The sequence below is a fragment of the Malurus melanocephalus genome, unplaced genomic scaffold (genome assembly GCF_030028575.1).
Source record: "Malurus melanocephalus ecotype Western Australia unplaced genomic scaffold, MMel_1.1 scaffold_196, whole genome shotgun sequence".
NCBI classification, from domain to species: Eukaryota; Metazoa; Chordata; class Aves; order Passeriformes; family Maluridae; genus Malurus; species Malurus melanocephalus.
The window spans coordinates 230,950-257,594 of record NW_026623428.1 but is presented as its reverse complement, the minus strand read 5'-3'; the positions used below and the strand labels follow the sequence as shown (position 1 = coordinate 257,594).

General features: G+C 39.8%; 1 protein-coding gene across 1 annotated transcript in view; it reads right to left on the bottom strand.

Annotated features, from left to right (window-relative positions):
* Window positions 1-24,432: 24,432 nt before the first annotated feature.
* The window catches only part of CACNA2D3 (calcium voltage-gated channel auxiliary subunit alpha2delta 3), a gene marked incomplete at its 5' end in the record, with an annotated part of 215,312 nt that continues 213,099 nt past the window's right edge, over window positions 24,433-26,645 (bottom strand). Inside the window, 2 exons of the mRNA XM_057373420.1 lie at window positions 24,433-25,277; window positions 26,121-26,203. Of these exons, the coding sequence (XP_057229403.1) occupies window positions 25,185-25,277; window positions 26,121-26,203 (176 nt within the window). The remainder of the gene's footprint in view (window positions 25,278-26,120; window positions 26,204-26,645) is intronic.

Here is a 26,645-nt window from a genome sequence, read left to right as displayed (position 1 = left end):
GTTTCCTGTTATGTTTCCACTCCTAATTTCCTAGGATGTGCAYTATGTCATCTCGGTTTTGTGTTTTTGACGGTGGGAAAATTTTGTCTCGGTCAATTTTATCAGTCTTTTGCAYGAGGAAAAGCATCAATTAGATAACCAAAATGTCTCCTTTCCCTAGTGAGAATAACCTTATTTTCCTCAGCCACTGCTAATTACATAAAGCTTTCTGGTTTGCAAGTGCCAAGGGTTTTAACATTTGATACAGAGATTTARATCTCATCACCACAAAGTCATGTGGAAAAACTGGGGCTGTAGATAGCAGCAAGAACATCAAAACTCAATTAAGCAGCACACAATTCTTTGGCAACCACCAGTAACTTGTGCTCCTAACCCAGAATTACCAACTTTCACTGTCTTGAATTTCATGGAAAKATCACAAAGAGATTCTTGAGGTAAACCAAATTAAACTTTGATTGTATTGTAGTTTSAAAAGTAACAAATTAATTGGCAGCAGGGGTTACCATGTTTATTGCCTCTCTGTGGCTTCCAGATTAARTTTGTGTGGTCAATGAGATTTACAGCAAGCTTCTGAAGTTTGTTGTAGTTTTCCTCTGTGAATTTAAGGCTCTAGGTTTAATACAATTCTAATCATTGCCAATAGATATAAATCTAAGAAAATTAACAAATGTGCCCATGGAAAAAGGAMAGTTCCATGATCCATATTTGCAGAAAGCAAAGCACCATTCAGCATCACTTTGAGAAAGACAAGGGAACCAGGAGAAAGAGAGCTTGAAGGACTGAAAGGAGAAATGCAGGATGATTTTTTCTGTGCTGAAAGGGTTTATGTTTCTCTTCCACTGGCCAGCTAGAAAGAGAATTGAGATGACACATTTGGCCTCCTCTGCCATCAGCAATTATGATGTTTGCCTCAGTGTCCTGTTTAAGTATCTCCTGTATGGAGGGATGCATTCTCCTTCCCTTCCCTATGATACAGGCTCGTAGGATATGAGCTGGTACCAAAGCTGTGTAGCTGCATTAACCTGGCACTGCTCCCAGGCTCTTCAACCCTGCTGTTTGCACTTCCCAAGTGGGTTAAATTTATACTAATGTGCTGCAGAAAGACACTGCCAGCAGAAGTATTTGCTGATGCAGCTCCAGGAGTGACCAGTGGCTGCTGAAGATTAACAATGTACTCACAAGTGTTCATTTGCAGAGGAAATACCAGGATCAGGAAATACCCCTCCAAAAAGGATGGGCTGGGTAACGTCTGTGTCATGGATTGTGCATGATTTGATTAGGACTAAACTGAGGATTTATGTGCATATTTATGTTAAATATATTTTATCAGATCAGCTGTCCAATAAGTCAATGACACAGCAAAGTCTCTGCTGTAACCTCATCTGCTCTGTTAYCTGGGATAACAGCAACAAGAAGAGTTTAGAGACTGGAGGATGTCAGAGCTACGAACATGTCCTTATTCACAGCCTCTGTACAAAAACTGCTCTGTTCTTGGATTGACTCTGTATCTAGCCTGGAGCTGAATTCTTCCTGCAGATCACTGCTATGTAATCATCATTTTGTGATGTGGGACTCGCTCACTGTGGGCACAGTCCCTTCTCTTGAACAGGTGCCCATGTGTTCCCATGTGTGTTTTAACTGCCATGGGTTTGGTTTCATCTACCATGACACCATCTAAAGCCAGCTGATTTATTGCCTCTTTTCTAACTTGATTTGACAATGGTTAAAGGATTTTCACTTGYCTGAATATTTCCTTGCTCTCCCCATTACATTTATGAAATGTTCTTGTTTGCAATGTCCCTGTGGTCTCAGATGGGCTTTAAAGCAGAATAGACACAGCCACTTTTCAGGCTGCATGTACTTTCCCCAAGTTAAGCAACAGTAAGTGTAGAATTACAATTCTTTTAAAGATTTTGTAGTGTACAAATAGTGCACTGGGGGAACACAAAGCTCCCCATTCACATTTATTATGGTCTCTGTGTCATTTCTCACTTACCRGGGCACTTCTTGGTGCATTTTGACAAGCACCGTGGATTTAAGCATTTTTWAAAAATTCGTTCATCTGCAGAGCAGTAGTTTATCTCTTATTTTCATTCTCTCAATTTGAATTTTCATTAATCTCTCTCATTTCTCCAGGTTAATGCTTATATTCAGCAGCACAAATACCAGGGTTTGTTTGATGAGTTAAATAGTCTCACTGCATGACAGATTTGTTTGATGAAAGTCACCTTCCTTCCTGCCCATGCAATACTTTTCCATATTCAGGAAGCATTTTTAAGAGGAGACAGCATTGAGGTAATTCTGCCCCTGCTTAAATCCCGTGACACCCATATCCGAAACTTAATACATGGGGAGCTGAAAATAAGAGCTCTTTAAAAGCCTTGGAGTTAGGAACTGCACACAGGCAGCATTTAGCTCTTTTGCTGGAAATTTTGTCCTCCCAGCAGATGCAGCAAACAATTCTCTTTACTCTGAGCAATGAAGTGAATGATACAGCACTGCAAGTATGTGTCATGCTTTTTCATCTTTTTTTTTTTTTTTCTTTTGGTGAGAAAACAGACGGTAACCCTGACATATATGAATAGAAAGGTTTAATTCTGACCTGTACAGACAATAGTCTGCCAGATAGCTGGGATACAAATATTGAGGAAGAATGAAAAAAGACAGATACACATGAAATCYTGGCTCCATTGAAGCGGATGGGAATTTTGCCATTGATTTGAACAGAGCCAGGATTTCATTGCAAAAGCATTGTTCAGCTGTAAAAGTTGTCACTGTTAAGTCTGTACACCCTCAYGTATTCAGTCCCAAATTCCTGATGAAAAGATTTGTAATTTTTCATATTGCCCAAATATTTTTTTAACAGCTGACCCTTTCTCTTAAACACAACCTTTTCCTCCAAGACAAGTATTGAATGCTTTTGTTGATTTTAATATGACTTTTAGCAACTTTCCCACATTCCAGCRAAACCTACTTGAGCTATGTGCTTCCACTCCATTCCTCTTCTTGTTCTTCACATTTTTGTTAAAAATCCCTGTGAACATWACTGAGGTTAACTGGACATGATGCAGAACCTGGCTGAGCAGTGGCACTTTCTGGATTCCTGAGAGCAGCAATACTTTATCATCCTCTTTTGTTCTTGGCAATATATGTAGATAAACCACTTATCTACTGCTGTTATCTTTATTATGCCAAACACTCTAGTTACAAACAGGGGGGTGGATTTTAAGGGGACTTTTATGTGGCTGTTTCATTGAGGAATCTTCTTGCTTGCTATCTCTATGGTCAGTGCATCTGTCTACCCTCATGCCTAACTTCTGGAGAGGTAATGATGGGATCCAAAGAGGTAAAAGGAATGAAAGTAGAGGGCAAATATTTTATACTGTGCTTAATATAAAATAGTCAATGATGTCACTAGCAATAATGACACATCAAGTGACTTAGACAAACCATGATAATGAGTTCACAGCAGAAAATGCTGCTACTTTGTTCAGGACTATATTATCTGCTGGAAAATAAATGTATCACCCAAACCAAGCAAAAATAACCTGAGACAAAGCAGTAAACGTACAAGCAGAATATTGATAGGGTGGCAGTGAGGAGAGCTTGGCTTTGGTAGAAGATGCTGGTCGGTGCCCTCACCTTCAACAGTCCCTGCCCTCCCTGGGGATGGGACACTCGGGAGAGCTTCCCTTCAGAGCCTGGCATGGAAAACTCCCCCACAGCYAGATTTATATGGAAATGCTATGATTTACCCCACTCTACCACCAAGCCAGACACTGCAGCAAAGTGGCAACACGAAATGAGGAAGAAAAGCAATGTTTCTGGCCCTTGTTTCCTGAAGCAGGATGGGAACGGCGGCTTTTACAGCTGCAGGAACCAGAACTGAGGCAAGAGCCAGGCTCTGTCTGCTGCACCAGAGGAGCTTGGTGGAAGTTCCACTCCAGCACCTTTAACCAAACCCAGCAGCAKCACTCAGCTGAATTTTTAGGATCTGAGCTGTGTTTTGCTGTCCCCTGCTAGCAGGGCAATGGTTCATGCAGGGACTCACAAGTCCCCACTCCAGGCTGAGGAGCAGCTCTGYACAGATGTGAGCCAGCTGTGGGACCCTGCAGGTCCCAGTTACTGCTGGGGGTGAGGAGAGAGAGCTCAGGGATGCTCCTCCAGCACTCTGGAGTCCAAAAGGATGCTGTGACTGATCAGTCTGGTGCTGTGGTTGAAAGCTGAGGGTTGTTTTGCCAGAAGACTTTTGGAAATACGCTTCCATGCTATTTCCAGGAGAAACCTGTCCTGAGAGCAAGCCACATGAGTTTAATAAACTCATCTTTAAATACAGTTAATACTTTCACTAGAAATCTTACCGTGATCATGGTCCCTGATGGGAGTCTCATTGTGGGTACACCTACAGCTGTCAGATCTGACATGAAATCAAGTTAATGTGCTTCAAATTAAATTTGAGGAGAAAGGGCATAAAAATTAAACACAATTRGTTTAGAGTAAAATGGCTACTCTGTAGTTCTTGACCCTTTTATTTATAGTAAATATTTGTCTTGCCTTGAAGTAGTTTTTATTTTGAATGTCTGTAATTAATGACATGGTTCATTAGCTGCAAGGAAGCTAATGCAGCTCTGCTATACAGTAGTTCACATAATTGTGGGAGGTAACTCATTCCACATGCTTTCATATTGTAATTTCAAAATATTTTCCTAATAGTTCTCAAATAGAAATATTTCGAAGTGTAAATCAAAATCTGCCTATATCCAAGAAACATTAACAGAGCATAGTTTAAGCATAACATGCCAAAAAGTATTATTTTTGGCAGTAACATAATTGGTATCACATGCTGTTGCTATTATATATACTTTATTCTTTTTTGCCTTAACTTTTTTTATTTTATAAGGGCACAGGTATCACCTGAGGATGACTTTGCATAACAAGATATAGGTGCGTAGTAGGCACTGGAATTTTATCCCTTTAGTTTTCTTTTTCCAAGCTGAAACAAAAGCAGTTAAAGAAACTATTCTGATMCTCTTACACTTAGAAATATTTTAACATGACACTTTAAAAATCAACTAATGTAGGAAAACAAAACACAAGATCTAGAATAAGACTGAATCTGGAAGAAAATGACCACAGTGAATACTCTACTATGCTATAAACTTCATTTTTATGTAGAGGTATTTGATTTCATTTCAGCACTTTCGTCCCCCTTGCCTCTAAGATCTTCAGAAAGCTGTTGACTTGGAATTTTTATCCCAGTGGCTTTGTGAGTCATTACCCAGTTTTTAGGATAAATCAGTTAAGCATTTTCCACCCTATAAACTCTTCCTATGTGTGCCCACCTAAGAGTTATTCTTCCCAACCAATGGAAGATCCTCAATCTCGTGTGCCCGAGCTAAAAAGCAGCTGAGAAACCCCAGCAGTGAAACAGGATCAGGAGATCCTGTTCTGTCCTGCAGCTYCTTAATGGGACAACCTGGGGAGAGCAGACATGTCACAGTAAAGAATGGAAACTACTTACCTATGTTTAGTCTCAATAACATTAGATTGAATTATATTAATTCAATTTAATTATTTTGATGTGCTGATAGTGGTTATTACTGGCTTTTTCAGGTATACAAGAGGGACTTGCTGTGTATTTGTTTTTAAAGAAACTACTTTAACAGGCTTTCAGGATATATTTCCAAGTATTAAAAGTTCCTTTAAGAACTTAGCCTCCTCTCCAAAAGCTTTTTTTTCAATATTAGAGGTGTGATAAGAGATACTRCTATTATTATTTCTTTATACATGCATTTCTGTTAAACAAAGAAATCAAAAAGACAGTCCTAAGATTAAAGCTTAGTTGGAACTATGATAAAACAGAGAAGTTCTTTAAAGAAATGAATACTCTGAATAATCAAAGCTGTAGAAATTGCCTGGGTTTTGACATTGCCATTTGTGCCAAAAGGGAGGGTGTTAATTGCATTTACTGGGAAACACCCCCACATTTTACCCCTGCATCAGCAAAGCCATGAAAAGTATAATTGACATGATGTATTCAGGTAGATRTGAAAAGTTTCTTTGGCTAACTGTAAAATTTCGGAGTTCCCAGAATGACATCCAAAATCAACGTCATCTGAAACATCCAGGTTGAAATGCAGTTATGTCACTTGTTCTAGTCACTATTAGTAAATCAGGTGGGTTTGAAGTAAAACAATCCTGATTGCATTGCTTGAAACAAGCTGATATATTGGTTATGAAATCCTAAGTATAAAATTTAAGAGCTTCCATGCTGACTTAGTATGGACCTCCTACACAGCTTGTGAACCACAGCCTTTTCTCCTTTTCCACATAGTTTCACTGTAATCCATCAATCTCCTGTATAATGTTAGAGCAATTTCTAATTCAAACAGAGGAAGTGCAGTTTATTCCTAAGCAGCTCTGGCAAGAAATACCCATGGACATATTTTACACTGCAGTTTTGTCTTCAGGAGTTATTTTAAAGTCTAACAGCAGCATGGACAGTGAGAGGAGCTGTTTTGTGTGCGTGTTGAGGATCCAACGTGCCCCTGTTGGTGTGACCCCCTCATTCTCTTGGCTGGGCTGAGGCTCTGGAGGATCCTGTCGTCCATGTGACCCTCAAAGGGATGAGGGGACTGGAAGCCCCAGCAGAGCCCTGGAGATGGTGACCCTTGGATGGGAGGTGCKCCTCAGCAAGTGTGTCATGGTACAGACTTTGTGGCTGTGTAGGTTTTCCAAACATAACTGATGTAGTTTTACTAATTTTAMTAACAGTGGTCTGTTTCCAGAATGTCACATCTTTTATCTTCTACGAGGCTTGGTAGATGGAGTACTGGATTCAGTAGGAGACCTATTTTTGCTATTACAATGGAATTTATTTGCCAGAAAACATTTTTAGCTATGGTAAATCCTATTATTTATCAAAAACAATAACAAAAAAAACCACATTTCACCCCCCTCCCCACCCTGTGGAGGTAGAAAGACAGTATTTATAATGAAGGACAGAGAAACGTTGATGGGTTGTGCCTAATTCACTACGACTTGCAGTCACAACAAAACCAATTTGATATCAGAAATATCAAATATCAATATCAGGTTTGGAGTCAGACTTTTATTCCYTAGAAGGGGAGTGCTAAATGATGTTGTTTCCTAACTTGTTTATATCAAAGGGGTTTTAGTACTTCTCACCTTTGTTTTGGCAGTGTTGAAGTTAAAGAAATTTTGTCCTTGGCTGCCATAAAGGCAGATTCAATGGTTACCACTAAAAATACCAGTACAAATCCACAGATACTTCATAAGTAGCARCAGGGAGTTCTAGTTTAAGTCATGTATAAAGTAATATCTGAAATTCAGTGAGATCATTGGTAAACTGCTGGGAAAAGAGGGAGATATTTTTATTTTTCTAATGGAAGTCACTGTGTAGAACATCCAAAAAGTTGTCTTCTTCTTATCCATATTTATGAAGGAAATTCTCCATTTTAAACTTCCTGGTAGAATCCAACCGTTTGAGCTAATTTTAATTTCAGAATGGATTAGGCCTGAAAACTCTGCTGGCTACACCAAGAGAACAGACTTCCTTGTATTTCCTCCACACATCCCCAATTTTGGACATATTGAACATAAAGCAAGGCAGGCAGACAGTCATATTTACTTGCAGCAGAGACACTGCCAAGTTTGTACAACAACCTTTATCAAAAGTTTTTTTGTCCGTTATATTCCTCTTCCAGATACATTTTGAATTTTCATTTCTTTGCATATTCGCTTAGATACTCTGTTGATTTTTCTGTCTTGGCAACATAGTCTATCATTATATCTTGCTTTAAAACGTGTTGAGTGATTAGAGAGGAGTCAGGGCAAAAATAGCAGCAGCTGTGACTGCCTGTGCCTGACCGAAAATACCCAAGCGTGCACGTCTCCAGGCACATCCAGCTTGTGAGGCCACGCTCTGGCAGCGTCCCTTTGGGCTTAGMCTCACCAAAATGCTGGATAACAATGAAAATGGGGCATTGGACAAATTGGGATTTCCATCTCTCCTTCTTCATTTCTCTCAGGACGAAAAATGTCTGTTTATTTACCCTAGGTAAAATACAGGTGGCAAGTTCAGGTGTTCCTCCTTGCTCTTCCTCTAMGCCTCTATTGTCAATTAAAAAATAAAATAAAATTTAAAACTCTTTTAGCTAGTCCTGTCTGTATCTTATGTACTTCTTTGTAGTTCATGTATTTRCCACCCTTCTTCTGGTCTGTTTTTGTCTTTCAGAGATGACACTTTTCAGTTTTTTGGAAGAATGACCCGTCCTCTAGAGAATTCCTCTCACTCTTACACCCTCGTCACAATAGTTAATAAATTAATAAACAGCAGCAGTCTGCACTCCAGTGATGCTTCCACAGTTTGTATGTGTTGAAGGCCTTCTCACTTAAAAAAAAAAAAAAAGAAATAAAAACACCAAGAGCTGAAAACACCAAGAGCTGTTCTACAAGGTTTAGGGGGCATTTACTTCACATGTGCATAAGTTATCAGCCATAACTTCATTCCCACCCCCATGCTCCAAATCTACTACCTATTCTGGTTTTAAATGTGTTTTTTTATTAAGTTTGTTTTATTCATCATTTGTGTCCCTCTCCCATAATGGAATTCCTGTCATGGTCTGTCTACAGATTTCCAGGATAAAAGCAAACCAACTACCATATTTTCTTGTGGATGAAGCTTTGTGTCTTGGCCAAAAGCCATTTATAGAAGGGATACATCAGTTGGAGGCCTTCCTCTCCAGTCTAAATGAGAAATTGCTCCTTATGTTGTCTTTCATCTTTTAAATAAGTTCTGATCTGATCTGAGCAGCTGTCTATGCGAGATTTATTCCTCTGCTTGTTCACTGATGTTCTCGTCTATGCTAATCAGTCTTCCTTTGTATGTCTTGAGYATTATCTTCTCAATCAAGTTTATTTTCAGGCCCCATTTCTTGGCTTTCATGGTCCAGTTCCTCCATTAATTCCTGTAGATTGAGTTTTTAGACCAGCATGATATCTGACAATCTGATTTACTTAATTTTTTTTTAATCTTTGGGTGTTCATTTCTCTCATTCTAGACATTCCTTTTACAAAACCACTATAGAATATCTGCAAACAGCTTTAAAACAGCACAATCACACAGTTCTATTTATSTCTCTCTCTCCCTGGAAATACACACACACACACATGTATAAATAAGCCTACAAAATTTGAACATGTGGTGGGTGTTTCACATTGCATCACAAAACTTTGGTGGGATTTTYGGCAGGGGAGAGGATGGGGAAAGTTCCAGAGCAGCTAACTCTGCTCACCCTCAGCTGACACCGAGGAGATCTGCAGCAGCTCAAAGATTGTCCTGCCAAAGGGGTGCAGGCTGTAGCACGGTGAGATTACACCTCCTTCCTACGGTGTTAAATCCTTGTTGCCAAAATGTGCACTTTCTGAGGACAGGTATWCCCTGCTGAGCACCTCTCTCTGACAGGACAGGCTCACTGACCAGCTTCCCTCAGGCCAACATTTGCTGCTTTCTCCATAATTCTGTCTTTATTCAGGCATTAGGCCTCTTTTCCCAGATGCTTTAATTCAATGGAAATTGGGAGGGAAATCTGTCTCCACAACCAGGACCCACCARCATCCCTTAAACCGTTTCAATTTTATTACCTAATCCTGATTATGGAGTGTTTTGCCACTCACCTGTAGTTTGCCAAGGTTTTGGTCCAAAGACAAGGCTTAAATAATGCACCAAGCCTTGGAATAGAAAGGAGCTTTTCCCTTTCTTGACTGAAAGTTCTGGCTGCTGCCACTAATTCTTGTCACTCCCTTGATATAAATGTGCATGTCATCGAGGATTCTCAGCTTCAGCAAAAAGCTTGCAAACCACTGGTTTATGAGTTCAGGACTACATGGTGCTGTAACAGAGACCTCCAAAGCATCTTAAAAAAAAAAGTGAACAGGCTTTTGAAAAGCCCAGTGGCAGCTACAAGCCGAGCACAGTGGGTGGCTTTCACCTACCCCGCTCTAACACCACAAGAGGATTTATGGCAGATTCCCTTCACGGTTGCAGCTCAAGGTGCTGTTCTTCACTTCCACGGGCTGGGAGCTGAGTGCTTTGACACGAGCAGCCTGCCTTTCCCTTTGATCTGGGATTCTGGATCAGGCAGGGCCCACAAATCACRGGGCAGCTCAAACACACCCTGCTCCAGGCTCTGTGCCTGGCTGGAGCCAAGAGAACCACGGCCAGAGCCTGACCCATGTCCACGTGCTCCCCTCAGAAAGAGAGGAGAGGGTGAGAGACAGTCTTGAGAAGGGGATTCTGCCTCCACTGAGCAGCACAGGGCAYACAGATGTTCATCCCACTGTATTTTATTGTGGGCTTGCTTTGACAGTGTTCAATTACACACATGTGCAAAATAAATAAAACCGCACAAGCACATGGCTTTTACAGCTCCACTCAGTTTGTGTCAGGTCCCTTGTTCAGTTTTTTTTTTTGTTAAATTGAAGATGCTTAGGCATTTAATAGTTTGAGACAGAAGGTCCCTCTGTTGGCTTGTGCTCAGGCTGATTTATATTCAAACTCACATTTTGGAACAAAGGATCCTGAGTGAGCCCACACTGAAGGCTCAGGGTGTGTGAGTGGCTCTGGAGCTCATGATGGGAGCAGCTCAAGCTCTGCTCCAGCTGCCCTTTATGATGGGCTTCATTTTTAGCAAAAAAGCTCCTCTACTCAAGCTGGTGGAGCTGTATAAGAATCTGGGCAAACCTGGTTTGGTGCCTGTTGGATCAGGGCCACTCACTGTCCCCCTGCAATATGAAGGGGAAAGCTCATTGCACAGAGGTGGAGTTTTCTTTCAGGAAAATGTCTCATTCCTCATCTGCTTTTCCCAATGTTCACACTCAGGCAGATCTGAATTATATTTCCCTATTGAAACATGATGCTATTTACATACACTTAAAACTTTATGTAGCTTTACAGTTCTGAAGTAAAAAAAGAACAGGTAGTCAACAAAAAGATAGCATTTTCCATACTAATAAACATTTTTACATTAAATTCGTTAATTTTTACACCCATCCTAGTAAACACTTTTACATTAAATTCAGAACTACACACTTTGAGTGGAACAGAAACTGCTCTTTTTATTTCATAATGTCAGTTCAAAGCAAACATGTTTGGACWTTAAATTATTTTTCTTTTTTTAGAAAAAGATGTTGGTTTATCCCCCTCAAGGAAAAAATATTTTCCATGGAAAGCGAAAGGTTACAACAAAACCATACTAAATTTTTTTTGTCCAAAAACTTTAACCACATCTTAATACAATTTAACAGCTMCCCATATTGTTGCACAAATGCCATCATTTATTTCTGTGGCATGAAGTCTTTCCTCAAAATCTATTGTGTCTTTTATCTGTAATGTGCATAAATTATTTTTTAAGCAGTAATGCGCTGTGCCAATTGCCAAAACACAAGCATGTTTAATAYGCCGTGACATTTAAAAAGACTACAATTGCTTCTTAGAGAGGTACTGTAACTGTTTTTCAGAATTAAACAGGAAATAAAAAGCCAAAGTGTACAGTGTATTATACATAATTGGTCAATCATCAAAATGGCCAAGTGAGTTCAGGGCTCAGCCCGTGTGTTGAACACGGCAGAGGAAGTGGCACACATTAACTAAGCTTCTGTATTTTATTTTCATTTCAAACCATATTACCAGAGCTGAAAGGGCTTGGGAAGAAAACAGCCTGGCAGTGCACACTTCCCCAAGGAGCTCTGGAGCTCTTCAAGCTGTTGAGCCTTGGGASAACTTCATTAAAGCCCCTGACTTTTGCTTGTTCACAGGTCTCCAACTTGGGTTCAACAAGTCCTGTCTCCCTGTGCCAAAAACTTAAGCAGGCATTTTTAAATGAGCAGTTTAAAACATATTCACTGAAGGTTATATAGCACATCTCATCCCAAGGGATGSTGAAGCACTTTAAAAAGTTATCAGACTAACTCTAGAGTGTCAAATTCCTCCYACCTTCAGCTTTCCTTCCCTTTGCAAAGGGAACTGGGCCCTGATTTTAGTGAGGAAAGAAGGAAGGTGAGAAAGTGGCTGCTGTTGTATCTGGGGAAGGAAACAGAGCACATTGTCCCTGCAGGGTCAGATTCCTCTGCAGAGATTCTCAGAGCAGCCCCTGCCCATCCCTGCTGGACTCTGCTCACTGCAGCCACCGAGAGCAGAATTAAACAWCTGATCAATCTCAGGAGCTCATCCAMGGCRCTCTTCTCTCTGAATCAGCAGAAGSTGTGCCTGTGTCTGCTCATCAGCTCCACATTTTATCCACAGGTGCTGCTACAGTTCCTGATTTCCCTGATTCAGTGCCTGCTGTCTGCAGCACCAGCTGAAATGGGTTTACAAGTCCTTCTCTTCTGAATGTGTTCAGTAATTGAGAAGATTTATTCACTTTTTTTTGACTCTCTATAGAAAGCAAAGTTCTATGGATATTTTACACTACTTTCAGTGGCCAAAATCCAATGTAAGAAAATCAGGATTAGTGTTCTAAAAATATCWGAGCCCTCTAGCAATTTTTCCATGCTTAGTACAATGTTTGTTCCTGAACAGAGATTGATTTGTTACTATGAAAAAAAATCAAAGGGTGTTTCCCATAACAGCTAGCTCTTTAAGTGTATATAATTTATATATACAGTTTATTAAACTATTCTATGTGCAATTAAAATATAAACAATTCTGAGGGCAARGGTTATCAGTGCATCTGACAGGATGTGTTTAAATATTTACAGAAATTGTCACAAAGAATGAGCATTTACCAAAATCTTTCTGTACCTTCTAAACTACCCAGACAAGATTTAAATATTCTCATCCTTCCTTAACAACCAGGGATTAGGTCTGTGGTAAACTCCCCATCTTCCAGCCCTCAAAGAGCTCCAATTACCATCATGACTTATAACCTCTGAAATTCACAGAAAAGGATGTATTTTGCAAAATGTCCTGAWGATCAGTCAGCACACTGAAATTTTCTGGTAAGGGATCATGCTAACAAGTGGTTTATAGACACCTGTCTCCTCTCTTTAGAGTGAAAGGGACACTTTTGCTTGTTTTAATTACAAAAGCACGACTCTGGGAAGTCATTCCAGCATACAGGAGMGTCCAAAGCTGTTTGGAGCTCCCTAAATCAAAGCTGGTGTCCTTTTAAATCCAGCCTGGAGTTAATAGCTGTAGATTACAGAGCAGCAGGACCTTGTGCTATTGCAGCAGCATCTGTTACCCAGGAGACATCCTTCTWTATCAGTTCTGCTGGAGCTCTGCTCTAATCTGAGCTGCCACCTTATCTGCCAGGGGCAAAGACTCCTGGTCCACATCAGAACCAATTAAACTCTTTGCTGGGCACAAAGCTGACCCAAAAAAAACCTGAATAAGCATTTTAGAAAGACATGGGGAAACACCAGGTTGGCTGAAGCTTGCCTTTCCCCTCCAATTCTCCACTGCCCTGCTTCAATCTACAGCCATGCTTTAATTTCTCTTAGGAAAACCTTGCAGCCCATAAAGGTCCCCTCTGACCTCAGACTGGCCCCACACTGAACCAGGCACCAACTGCTGCTGGCTGAGCTGGACATGGGGCTGCTTCAGAGCTGGGTGGCACCAGCCAGCTCAAACCTTTCAAACTCTGCTTCCTAAACCTTTCAAACTCTGCTTCCTAAACCTTTCAGACTCTGCTTTCTAAACCTTTCACACTCTGCTTCCTAAACCTTTCAGACTCTGCTTCCTAATTAAGGGCTTCACTGCACTGGGCAATTTACCAGCACGGCTATAGTGTTGTAATTATAACAGTTATAATTGGGATATAAATATAACTCTTTATTCATATAAGGACTGTGAGAGCTTATCTTTGGTTTAGTTTATGTCATTCTGAAAGTTGTGCAAGGAGAAAACAATATCTTCACTTCATAGAAAATATATCCAAAAGGGGAGTGATACTGGCCAGGCTGGTGCAATTACAGTTGATATAATTAAATCAGTATAACTGAGATGAGTATTCCCCTGCACACAGCCCTTCCCTGCAGACTCAGGTACAGGTCAACAGCATGAAAAAGCAGGAGGGAGCTCCTGGACTCCCACCTGATGCCAGCTTGGTGAGGAAATGCCCTTCAGACTTACTGAGACTGCAGCAGGGGAAGATGGCTGAGAATGGAGATGGTATTCAAGATTGCAGTGAGTGATGCAGGTAGAACCAGCTACGAATATTTTGAGTTGGCAAAATTATACCTGTGCAAAGTGCCAGGTTTCAATCAGAATTGATCAAGAGCTCTACTCACTCCTCAGTGAAATGGCAGCACTGGTAAAGCTGCCCAGCACTGGTTCAGGGCAGGGAGAGGTGCCAGCTGTTCCTTGGGGACACTCAGGGAAAAATAGGAGCTCATAGGGTTTGCTTAGGAAGCWGCTTTAATATTTGACTTCCTCAAATTAGGAAGCATCTACAGTGCAAACCTGGCATCTCTAATATTTGTTCCTTTCACTAATAAGGCCCTGACATTTCAGATCCTTATGCATTGACAGAACTCTCCATGTGCAATTAGTGGTGCTCTTCATTCTGGCAGAGGTGCACAGAAACAGAAATATTTTTTAATTCCTTGAATACTGAAAAACTTATGAGACTATTAAACTCAATTTTTAAAGAAACTCGTTTAAGCTAACATTTCACTGGGAAATATCCATTATTTTTCCCAACAGAAAAATAAGTAAAAATAACTGATATACTTTTGAGAGAATTTTGAAGAGTACAYATTTCTCTTTATAATAAACTGATAAAACAAGCAGTATGCAATACCTTTGTAAGCCTTTTACAATAAAGTAAAAAAAGATTTGCTGTCAAATAGTGAGCTTAAATTCTGGAGGTTTCACTGTATTCCACTGGATCAAATAGATCTCACCTGATGGAGAGCTGCCTTCCACAGAAAATTAGCCAGACTACATTTTCTCAGCAGTGAGTTTTGTGTATCAATTTAACAGTTCTGTTCAAAAGCCATTTGCTTATATTTACATGATCTCTGTTGCTCTTGATTGCTAAAATTTAAGTACTTCCACTTAAAGCAAATTAATTTCAACCAGACAGAAACCAATTCCACCTGGAACAGAGATACAGGGCCCGTGGCATGGGTGAAGATAGAATGACATACTGCTAACTTTGGAAATCCAGGAAATAATCTCCTGAAAACTCAGSAAGATTTACGCCTTTCTAATCCAATCATAATTCATTTCTACAAAACATGGAATGAAATCCACAGAGAATCATCCAAGGAAATTCTTTGAGCAGACATATGGGGAAATTCCTCAGTAAAGGTAAAAGGTCATTTATTAACCTCAGACAACTGAATAAAAAAAAGAATAATGATGGTGTCCAATCCTTTTAAGAACTGTCAATTTCTGAGGGCAGTTTAAGTGAAAAAGGGCAAAAACACACCAGCAGCACAGATATTCACAGCATTTCTTCTTGCTCTTGAGTTAACCAAGAGGTTAAATTCCCTGCAGCTGMAGAAGTCAGCACAGGACTGCAGATCTTAAGGGCAGCCAAGAGGGTACACATGATTTAAAACCCTGCTAAAACCCCCAAACCATGAGCTGCAGAAGCACAGAAATGATGAGGTTCCAGTCACCAGTGGCCACTTCAAACACCCCGTGCCTGCAGTGCATTACAGAATCAGGCCCATGTGTACTTTTATTTCTTACTCAGATGGATCTAAGTAGGTGTCGTTGGTCCTTTCCAATCCAGCTTCCAGCAAAATCCAGAGAAACAGAAGGRAAAATAGCATTTTGCTAAAGCCAAGCCTCCAGATAAAACCAATGGCTTTTCTTTCCCTGAAACTAAAGGAAAGACGAATTGACAGACAAAACTTACTCTATATTGCATTCAAGAAGATAATTTTAAAGTGCACCATGGAATTAAATTATTTTTGAATGGTCCTGCCAAGCCACTTTCCAGCAGGGCACAAGTGCGAAAAAGCACGTGTATAAAGAGGAGCTGCAGCTGATTCTCCCCAAAAAATCCTCGAAAAACACCAAGGGAAAGCAAAGAGAACTGGAAAACAATGCMGTCATGTCATTTGAGGCTTCTCAACAGATTTTCATTCCTAATTCAACCTCCCAGCCCATCCATCAGACACTGCAGAGACAGTAGGGAGGATAGATAGAAGGAAGTGTGGGGAGCCTTGTRTGCAGTGCATGGATGGAGGGAACACTGCCACACTCTTCAAATTCATCAGGAGACCAGGATTTACATTCTCTGTCATGGAATGGACCAGGAGAGTCAAAAGAGTTATGCTGTCACTTGAGAARCCAGCTTGAAATATACGTGGCCCATAATATTGCATGAATTATGGCACCCTGGGGCACAGGTACAGGCTGGGTTAAGAGGGTRTAATCAGAACCAGAAAGTGAGGATGTTCTTGGCTGACACGTTCCTCATCAATACCTGCATGAGGAAAATAATGCTCTTTACAGCATAACTATTTTCCAGATCAATAATGTATATAAATATATATATATTTATATATATATTTATATGCACACACCCCCTGTAGCAGTGTTAAACTGATCTTTCTGGTTCTAATGGCAGCAGACTGTATGCAAACTCAAAAGAGATTCACTGAGCTCTTTTTCTGCTTCTATGTGATGCTAGGGTTTGGTGGTTTGTTGGGTRTTTTAGGATTTTTTATTTTTTCAAAACTCACGGAAAAAAAGTAAGTAAGAATAGAAACACAAAATGGAAGGATTTAAAAGGACCTAGAGCCCTCTAAGCAGAAAAGATCCATCATGATAAAACTATGGAGAAGAAACAGATGTGGAGTCCAGCAGTCTCTARAGACTGGAACAAAGAATGATAGATCAATTTTATATCCATTTGCTTTCTCTTTTCTTCTTCATGAATACTGTGATTGTGCTTCTTCAGTGATTATTCAGCCATTAAAAAAAACCAAAAAACCAAAAAAAAAACCCCTGATCTACTGATACGTTAAAGCATTGTCTGTTTGATAAGCGCCTGTTTTTGCATTTATATGAGTTGCAAATGTCTTCCAGAAGACAGTGCTGGTAATAGAAATTTATGYTTCTAAGAAGTTCAGTAACAAATGGGCCAAGAGGCTTTTTGGGAGCATTTTGCAATGTTTCACAGTTACTTACTTATGTTAAGGCTTTAAGACCAGTTTAATACTCTYTTCTTCCAGAAAGCAGACTTTTTAGGATATTGCACTTCAGGTCTAACAGGCACCATTCAAGATTTCTCTCTTAGAGARAAAATGGGGCTTCTGATAAGCATGATAAATGTACATACTTTAAGAACTATTTTTCAAATCAGGTTCTTTACTTATAGCACTGACTTTAAAATAACAGATACTCAAGATGAAGGACTTTATATGCTCCAGCTAAAATACACCAAAGATTTGGAAAAGRTACCTGCACCTACTGTTATTTCCATTAAAAAATGGATAAGGCTCTTCCAGCACTTGTGAGATTTAGGAGATTTTACACCTGATTTCTTATTCTGCATTGATTTAAATGATCTTCTCTCAGGACACTGCAGTTTGATAGGCTGAGCATGCAGCTGATAGGTGAGATTCTTTGGAGCCATATCCACACGGTTTGCACACAACTGCCTGAAARCTGAGCTGCTCAGTTTTATTTCCTGATTTGATCAATGTAGCAGTTCTGGGGCAAAGTATTTACAGCCCAGTCGGGTCAAGYACCAGACTACTCTTACTTCCTGATTGAAACACAAATGCAGAATCTCAAAGGATTCAYATCCCGAGCTCTCTGCATTTTCATCTCCCAAACTATAAAAAGAGGACAATACAGTAGAAGAATTCCAGAGGAAATCTCTGTTGAATCAAGACCAAACCAAGCTCAGTGGGTAACTTGTATTTTTTTTTGTTTTCCCATTTTTTCAGAATTTACTCGGGATGACTTCCCCTCCCTGTTTCTTTGCCTTCAGCTGCTGCAGCTTTCATTCTGTGTTGTCCTTGCCTGAGCTCACCCTCGAACAGCAAACGTGGCTCCTGMTCAGCTGCCCTGTCACAAACACCAGTGTGCACCAAGCTGCCTCTTCTGCAAGTTAATTCTGAGGCACTGCCTGCAATAATGAAGGGTTGTATCTTTTTTCATAAAAACTGCTTTATACTGAAGCCATGAAAATGCTGTCCAACAAAAAAAAATTCATTTCACTCGCTATCACATAAAAAAGCTGAATCGTTTATGCCCTCCCTGTTCATAGCTAGCTTCACCAGTAGGAGTACATGAAAGGAAGAATATTTCCAAGAATATGGCATGAATATTTCTATTGATAGCTACAACAGGACAGGGGGGGAAATGTGTCAGTCTTTGCTTTCAAAGAGCCATAATCTTTCCACTCGATGCCTGCCATGCTACAAGGGATTTTCCTTCTTGTGAGAGATTGAGGCAGAAGCAGAACAGGCAGGGAAAGCAGTATAAAACACAGAAGAGGTTTTCCTGTGTGTTTTACTCAGTATTTCATTTTTTTCAATTAGGGTATCCTCCACTAATCTTAAATCTGTCAGATGCTAATGAAGATAAGGGGTTGCTGTATTTGGAAAGGAATGGGCAGGACAAATTTCCAGGTTTTCTGCCATGAATATCAGAACGATAAAGCCTTCTTCTCTCAAGTGAAACAGTTAAGAAATTCATGGTTTATCCTAATCTGAAACAGCATTGCCTAGAGGTCTCAAATGCAGGGCTGAAAATATGCAACAATCTCGGTGTATTAGAAGTTGAAGATCATTTACATGCTTGGCAAGGCAGTTTAAGATCATTGTTTACTGTTAAGAAGTTCTCAAGTGTTTATTGAAAAATATGTTAAATGTGAAACTTTTAAGTATCTTCTATTAGAAAAAAATCCTCCAAGACAGACAGATGCAAATGCATAATGAYTGCCATATGTCAAAAGGATTTCATGGTTAAAAACCGGACTCAAACAATGCCCCTCTGAGTTCTCGTAAACCAGACTTTTTAAAGCTTTTTTTTTTTCTTTTAAATAAAATCTGGAGSTTTTCTGCCAAGAAAACTTTTATCAGTGGAAAATAAAAATTCTTGACCTTCCTACATCTTACAAAATATTTATCTTCCTACAGAGATCTCTGCTTATATCATTACTGGTGGACCTAAAGGATATTAACTAGATATCCCTTATTGAGTCCATACTCGTATGAATTCGAGTGTATCACATTAACTCCAGGTTTTGAGCAGAATTCAAAATATTCCTTGTTTACTGTTTCTCCAAAGGATAGATTTCCTGGGAGTTCTTGAGTTTAGACTTTGAAAGACTGAAGAAGAAAAAGCAGGAAGAATGTCTACTTTAAAGGAAAATGCCTTTCTGGAACCCACAAAGATCTGCTGATGGGAAATCACGAGTCTCCATKAGAGCCTTTATGACCAGGTTTCATGTCCTGGTTTTTAAAGTCTGTTAGAGATAATGGAATTACAAATTAATTGTGGCTCTGTTTTGTTTTTGATGCTTAGAAACTAGCCATGTAAATAGATTACTTTTTTCCCTAATAATTGSACTCACATCTGTAGACATGAAACAGATGTACCTAAACAGCTTCATTAACTATAACAGATAAAAAAATATTGTCAGAAACTTGGGATTCTCTCTTRACTATTGCACATATCACAGCAATGTCTCACAGGAAGCATTAGAAGATCCAGGAATGCATCTGACTGCTTCYAAATTAATTCTCCCCCCACACACACACGCCCCAAACAACACGGGCAAATGAAAAATAATCTTTCATTTTTTCCAGTTAAACCCAACAGGCCGGTGCGAAATGACTAACAAAATAAAAAAAACCCGAAACAATTCTGTACTTCCTCTTTCAGGATTCATCTGCACATTTGCACGTGTGCCCAAAGAAATCTTGGTCAGTTCAGCTATCCCAGCTAGTTTCCTYTATTAAACATTCAGCACTCTGCCTAAGACATTTAAATAGCTGATTCAAAACACTTCTCGCTATGAGCTGAAATCTGATCTTCCCTTTCTCCTGGAAGTGAAATACCCAGCATGTTAAAGCTGCAAACTAAATCCTAACATAGTCAAACAAACCCAGCATTAACCACTTGAACTTCTGGTGTTAAGGTTCAAATTTGACTCAGAATTGTCAAGTGTAACCTTTTCATACAAGGCTGCTTTAAACACATATAAGTGCAGTTCAAGACCACATCTGKAACCAAAAAAACAGCTTTCCAGCTTGATCTTACAGAGGCCCTACTAGCTGTCAACTCCTTACAGCCTCTTGATAAAAGAATTCAAGTCACAGATAACCAAACTCTGCACTACTTGAATGAACTAGAGCTCAACTCTTCAAAAGCATCTTGGGTTTTACAGCACTGTGACATGACAAACTGGAAATTCAGCCTTAATTCCATTTAAAGATAACAAAGGATTTGCAATTAATGATGAAAATACCAAGGAAACACAGTTGCTTCTCAAGCCACTTATTTTGATTCTGCATTGTTTTTTTTTCCCAATACTATTTTGTCAGTTTTGTGTGAATTACCTGCAAATTTCTACATAGTCARCASAGGCCATTTGCTGCCAGAAGCTGTKAASAGCAGAGCAGAGCACAAATGTGAGCTTTTGACACCTGGTGAGGTGTGAGAGGGTAGTGTGACACAAACACAATTACCTGGTTATTCCCGCCACAGTGATGAGCAATCAAATCTGCTAAAACTGGTGAAAGGGAAATTGTCTTCTTCAGGTTTCAGCCTCTCATCACTTGGKTGTCTGCATCAATCCTCAGTTTGACTGGCTATTCTTAATTAGGACACCATCAGACTTAGGAGAAAATAATTTAAAATGTCTAATGCAAGGAAAATCAGTAAGTCCTTCCTAAATTAAAATTGTGCTTTAAAAATTCTTCAAAGCATGTGCTAGGCAAGAGCTGTAAATTAACAAAAAAAAAAAAAATTTGTATTGATGTGCAAATAATAAAACAACATTTGATTAGTTACCCACAGTTACCATGGGAAGAAGGAAAAAAGTCTGGAAGAGCTGAAGATAGAGCCTTCCACTCAGAGCATCACAAGAATAGTCTGTGACCTGATATATCCAAATTATAACAGCCAGCTCCAAAAACTGTTCTTGGGAAGAAACAAGGGACTGACTCTTGAAGAGGATGTAAATCCACCCAAGGAATAGCAAGGACTTTATTATATTGGAAGAAATATGATCTAACCTAAGGGCCAAAGGCTAAAGAAAAGAGAGGATACTTGAGATTGGATTGTGATAAACTCCAGGGAGGTTTTCTGGATACTCTGCTTGGGAACCATTTTTCTCTCAGCAGATCCATGGGAGCAGGACCTGTCTCAGGGAATACATTGTTGTGTACAGATGAATGGGAGTCAGATAAATACATGGGGAAGGGTCTGAACAAGTAGGAAAAAAGCCACACGGTATTGGGAGTATCTGGGGCAGTTCAGGGAAAAGAATAATCAAATAGGAAAATGAAATAAAAATATTTTCCATGGGTGAAAGGTTTTGATGCACTCTTCCACAGAAAACTTTCCAGTGCCTATTTATATTAAATCTACACAAGCTGGAATTTCTGATGCACAGAAAGTCCCAAGATATAAAAGTCCTTGGAGGCCATCAAGGGCTCAGGAAACACATGGAAATAACTGTAGGCCTCTGGCCACAAACCTTCTGAGCCAAACTTGTGCTYTGCCTCGTGAACCCAAAGGGATAAACAGGCCAGTGCCTTGTTCTGGGACTCCTGCTATCAGAAGAAAACCGAAACAGCCTCTTGAAGCCATTTAGGCAATGAAACAATTACTGCTGCTTTTAATATCTTCTTGCCCTGGGCAGCCACCTGTGTCACCGAACACACATCTTGCAGAGCTGGCCCTGGCAGCAGAACACAGTGGGTCAGGCARTCTCAGTGTCACAAAAACAATGAGAGGAGATAGCACAGCTGTGGAAACCTGCCCCAGGCTCTCTGGCTCACAGGATTTAAAGGAGTGTTTGCAGCACTGACAGTTATGGACAGTTTTCCCACACAAAACCATTAGAGAATGGTGTGTCCATGGCCAGCCCCGAGCCCCCAGACAGCTTTTACTTTATCAAGATTAAAGGAAGATGAGGCAGCTGGGGCTAATAAGTTGCAAATCAATGCCATTAGCAAAGAGAGTAAAGAAAAAAAAAAAAAAAGATCCAAGCCCKGCTAAAAGCTAGAGCTTTCAGCTCTGCCTCTTGCTGTGCAGAAACTGATTGTACATTTGCCCCAGATCTCCTTGGCTTTGTCCTCAGATTCAGGGAGATAAAAGATACAGAAAATGTCTGAATTTCCTGTTTATTAAAAGCTCATGTAGCTTACACATATGCAGMTGTATGTACACACATGCACACATATTCGTTTGGCTATTTACTGCAATGGACTTTGCATCAGACCTTGCATAATAATTTTAGGATTTAACAGGAATAGCATCTTGGATTAGTGAGGTAGTGGAATTAAACTCCAGAACCTTCTATGAACCTGCCACAGGTTACAGTTTGACAGCACAGACCCACCTCATGGTATCTCCACACCTCCAGAACTAATGATATACAGAGCAGCAAACCCAAAGTCAGTCAGGAACGTTACTTTGCATTACCATGAGATCACATTAATTCCTTCTCTGGGAATCTGTTCCAGCCCCTGTCAGAGAACTCTGTCCCTGAGACTCACAGCCATCATTTCYRTGTTCAGAGCAGGATGTTCCTGCTGCACCATTCCCTGTGAGAAGGGATCACTGTGCACACACATCACACTCAGCCTCGTGCCCATTTTCCTGACTGGCTTTACCAACCTGGCTTCACACTGCATCAGAAACTTGTAAGGAACACATACAGAACTGAAATGGCTTCAACAGCAGAGAAATGGCATTAAAATGTTTTTACACTTAGCAATTGACCTGGATGACTCTGTTTCATGCAGTGACTTGTTTGTGTGCACCAATGCATTCTGTTGTCGTAACTCTGCCTTAGTGTGTGAAAATGAAATGTCACATTTCTCTGAGCAATATTCGGTTATATATCCCATATTTTAATCCCCTTCTCAATATTAATTTGGGCTGACATATTTCAATTTATCTTGTGACTCCCTGGCTTCTTTCCAGTTACAAATCTGCCCACCTCTTTCCAAAATTAACAATGAATTGTTATTACACATTTTYATCTAGTTTCTGTAGAAATAAACTTTTCCCTATTAATGTATTTCCTTTTTTTTGCAAGCAATGATGATTAACACATCAGACAGTTGTATGCAGAGTTTTTCAATAGCTCTAATGGGAAAGATGCTTTTTTCCATTTTTATTAACAATGAAAATCACCTGTATTTTATTGGCTATAAACATAAAATAAAATTGCAAACGAGCAAGCATCAGACATACAAAAGAATTATGAGGCTGCAGTGTTGTGAATTCTGGAAGCTCAGACAATCAGATACCAAAACACTTTATTTATAAAGTATTGACATTAATTTTTGAGAGAATGATGGAGGGTAAGGGGGAATGGAGCTCAGAGAAAAACCAAGCAAAGAACGGCAGGATACCTGCATCAGCCCAAGAGGAGAAAATGCCTCGAGTTCCCAATTTGCTTAGTAAACAGAGCAGGTCACTAGGACAACAGTTTGAYTGAATGTCAGCTGGAAAATTATTCCATAGTGTGTGATTTAGAGACCAACAAGCARGGACAGAGGAGTTTGTAGGAAAACACTCCAAAAAAAAGAGAGGAAAATGAAATTATGAGTCCAGACAAAGACCTGTATGGTTTCAGAATGAGAGGAAGTACCAGTGCATTTGAATCCATGAAAGCATTGAAGTGGAAATTTCATTTTGCTAGTTCTTCCTCTTACAAGCTGGATAGTATTCCTCCAAACAAAGCCTCTCTCAGTGGCCTGGCTCTCTGTTCCCTACCAAGAGACACAGCAAATCTGCTCAGCGTTGATCCAAGGCTGAAAGCAAACTTACACCCAGCCAGGGAACGACAATCTCCAAGCACCAGACTGAGAACAGTGGCATTTTATTTTGCATTTAATGCATTAGATTGTTAGGCAGACACGTTATCCTCTGATAGCGTTCCACTTTGTATAAAACTGCAAACATTAACTGAGACTACCACAGGTCAAAGATCAAGATCTTCAGCAAATCTGTCCCCAGCAGGGACTTTGCTGCCAATTGCAAAGGGAATAMGCTCATCTTTATTATCTCATCTCCCTTACAAGGAGAATGCAAGGCCTGGAATAAAAACASCCTGGTCTCAATCTTTGCCTGCAGACAGGGACACTCAGTGAGAACCAACAGTGGGCTCTGCTGATGCAGATGTGCTGCAAATCAAACTCTCTCTGCTCACAGCTTTCCCTGTCTGACAGGAGATCTGGAGGGTAGAACACAGAACAGTGCCACCCTTCTGCATGGGCTGTTCCAAATACCTTCCTACTCCTCTGGGTGAAAAGTATTTCATTTTGCCATCTGCAGGCAAATCCACCAATTTGATCTAAAGCTTGCCCAAGTTTGAAGCAAGGATTTAACRAGGCTTTGACTCACTTTCTAAATGCAGATAAGTTGTTTTATAGCTATTCCCAGAAAATAAACCTTCACTATAATTCAGCACCACACATTACCTGCTCAGCTTCACACACATAAGTGTTTCCTTAACTTGTTAATTAAAGCTATTCTGCCTTCTTGTAAAGGCCAACTCCACATTTTCTTCTCTGAATCTTTTCAGAAAGAGGCTAAAAGCATAATAAAATATCATCCATTTACTTTATTTTCTTCCCATCATTCATTATTTGAACAAATATAGTAGCATWCTTAAAATACACTCTGAAACTGTGATTTTAATATACTTTATTGAAAAAAGTACACAGTTTAAATTGTTTTCAATGGGACAAAGCAATGGTCACCTCTATCTACCAAGTCCTTTTTTGATGATTCATGACTACCATATGCCAAATTCACATCTGCATGACTTGCAAAGTAAAAAGATAAATATTTTTTCAACRTATCTTTAAGAATTTATATCACCAACAGTTTAAAATCATGAAATGCTGATGCTCTGACTATATTTCATGTCCTCTATGTTGCACCATTCCCAGTTCACAGTTTATCCATGTTTTAGCATGCCAGTTGAACACATCAGTCAATGTCACCTGGAGAAAATCGYCAATAGCAGAGCAAGAAGAACAAGAGAAGGTTTAGCACTAAGGCCTGAGACACCGCCACATTCTCTTGCATTTTCCTAAAGAAGAGAAAACAACAGCAAAGGAAGATAAATACAAGAAATTACACTCAATTACGGCACATGATTATTTAGCAAACGCAGGCAKAAGAGCTCTGGAGCAAACAAAACCCATGAAATAAACAGGCTCAGGAAGTAACACAGGTAAAGGCTTTGAGTTTAATGAGTTTAGGTTGCAGACTGGAAGTGAGCATGATCAACAAGCACTACACCACCTCCTCCACTTTAGATGTGCTTCTACATTGCATTCAACATCAGAGGCAGAAATAAAGTCACTCCAGAGTCAAGAGGATGACTATGAACCTGCACTGCACGAGCCACCACAATCACATCCCAGTCTCTATCAGATCTCCTTGGCACTGTACAAGTGTTATGCAGAGCACAGAGCAGTAAATGTGTGTKGTGGAGGGGCCACTATCCCTTCCAAGCAATATTATGGGTAAGAATAATGACTGTGGCCTGAAAAGGATGATACTGACGCTAATTACTGAAACAAACATGAACAGCACAAAGTTCCCAGCCATCTCTAACAAGGAATCTGTGATCAGTGCTTGAGCCAAAGTGAATCCTCAGATATTCCTGGCTGCCAGTCTGTGCTCACATCCTACCACGTTCTCTTACATGAAACAAAACAGTCTGCAAAAGCAGCAGCTTAAGACATTGTCTGCATGAGTACAAAACCAGGCTTGTAGCACTTACAGTATCTCTCACTTCCCTTACTACTGTGTCTTCTGAATATTTCCCAACATTTCATCTCAGAAGACACTTTTCCTGTTTATTATTTTTAAAGAAATAAAACATTTACTAGAATCTGAAAGAAAGAAAAAGTAGACAGAAACTTACTTCAGGGTGAAATCCATGACAAGATTCTGGGCGTCTTCTTATCTTCTGAGATTTTAACCGTTCACATTTGAGGGATTCATTATGTGCGAGGCAGTTAAGGAGAGACATTCTGAGCGTTGCATTTTCATGGCAGTGTTTTGAAATTAATACAGGGAAAATCTTTCAGCTGCTTTCATCCTCTCCATCAAAACCCCAAGGTGATATAGGTGGTAACCACAAGGAAAAGAAAATTATTCTAGATTCTGATTTCCTCTCTATGATCTGTGTTTTCAACTGCTGACCTGTCTTTCCACAAGTCTGCGATAAAAGCACACTGCAGGCTGCTTCTGACAAATTCCAACTTATGGGAAAAGCCTAACCCTGATCTATCTGAACTATAGAACAGCAAAAAACAGGAAGTGGGACAACCAAAAATCAAGTGACATTTACTTTGCTACAATTTTATACTTTTGGAAAGCAGAATTTTGAAAGCATTTTCAATGCTCCAGTTGAACCTTAAATAAAGAGATATCTATATTTCAAGGA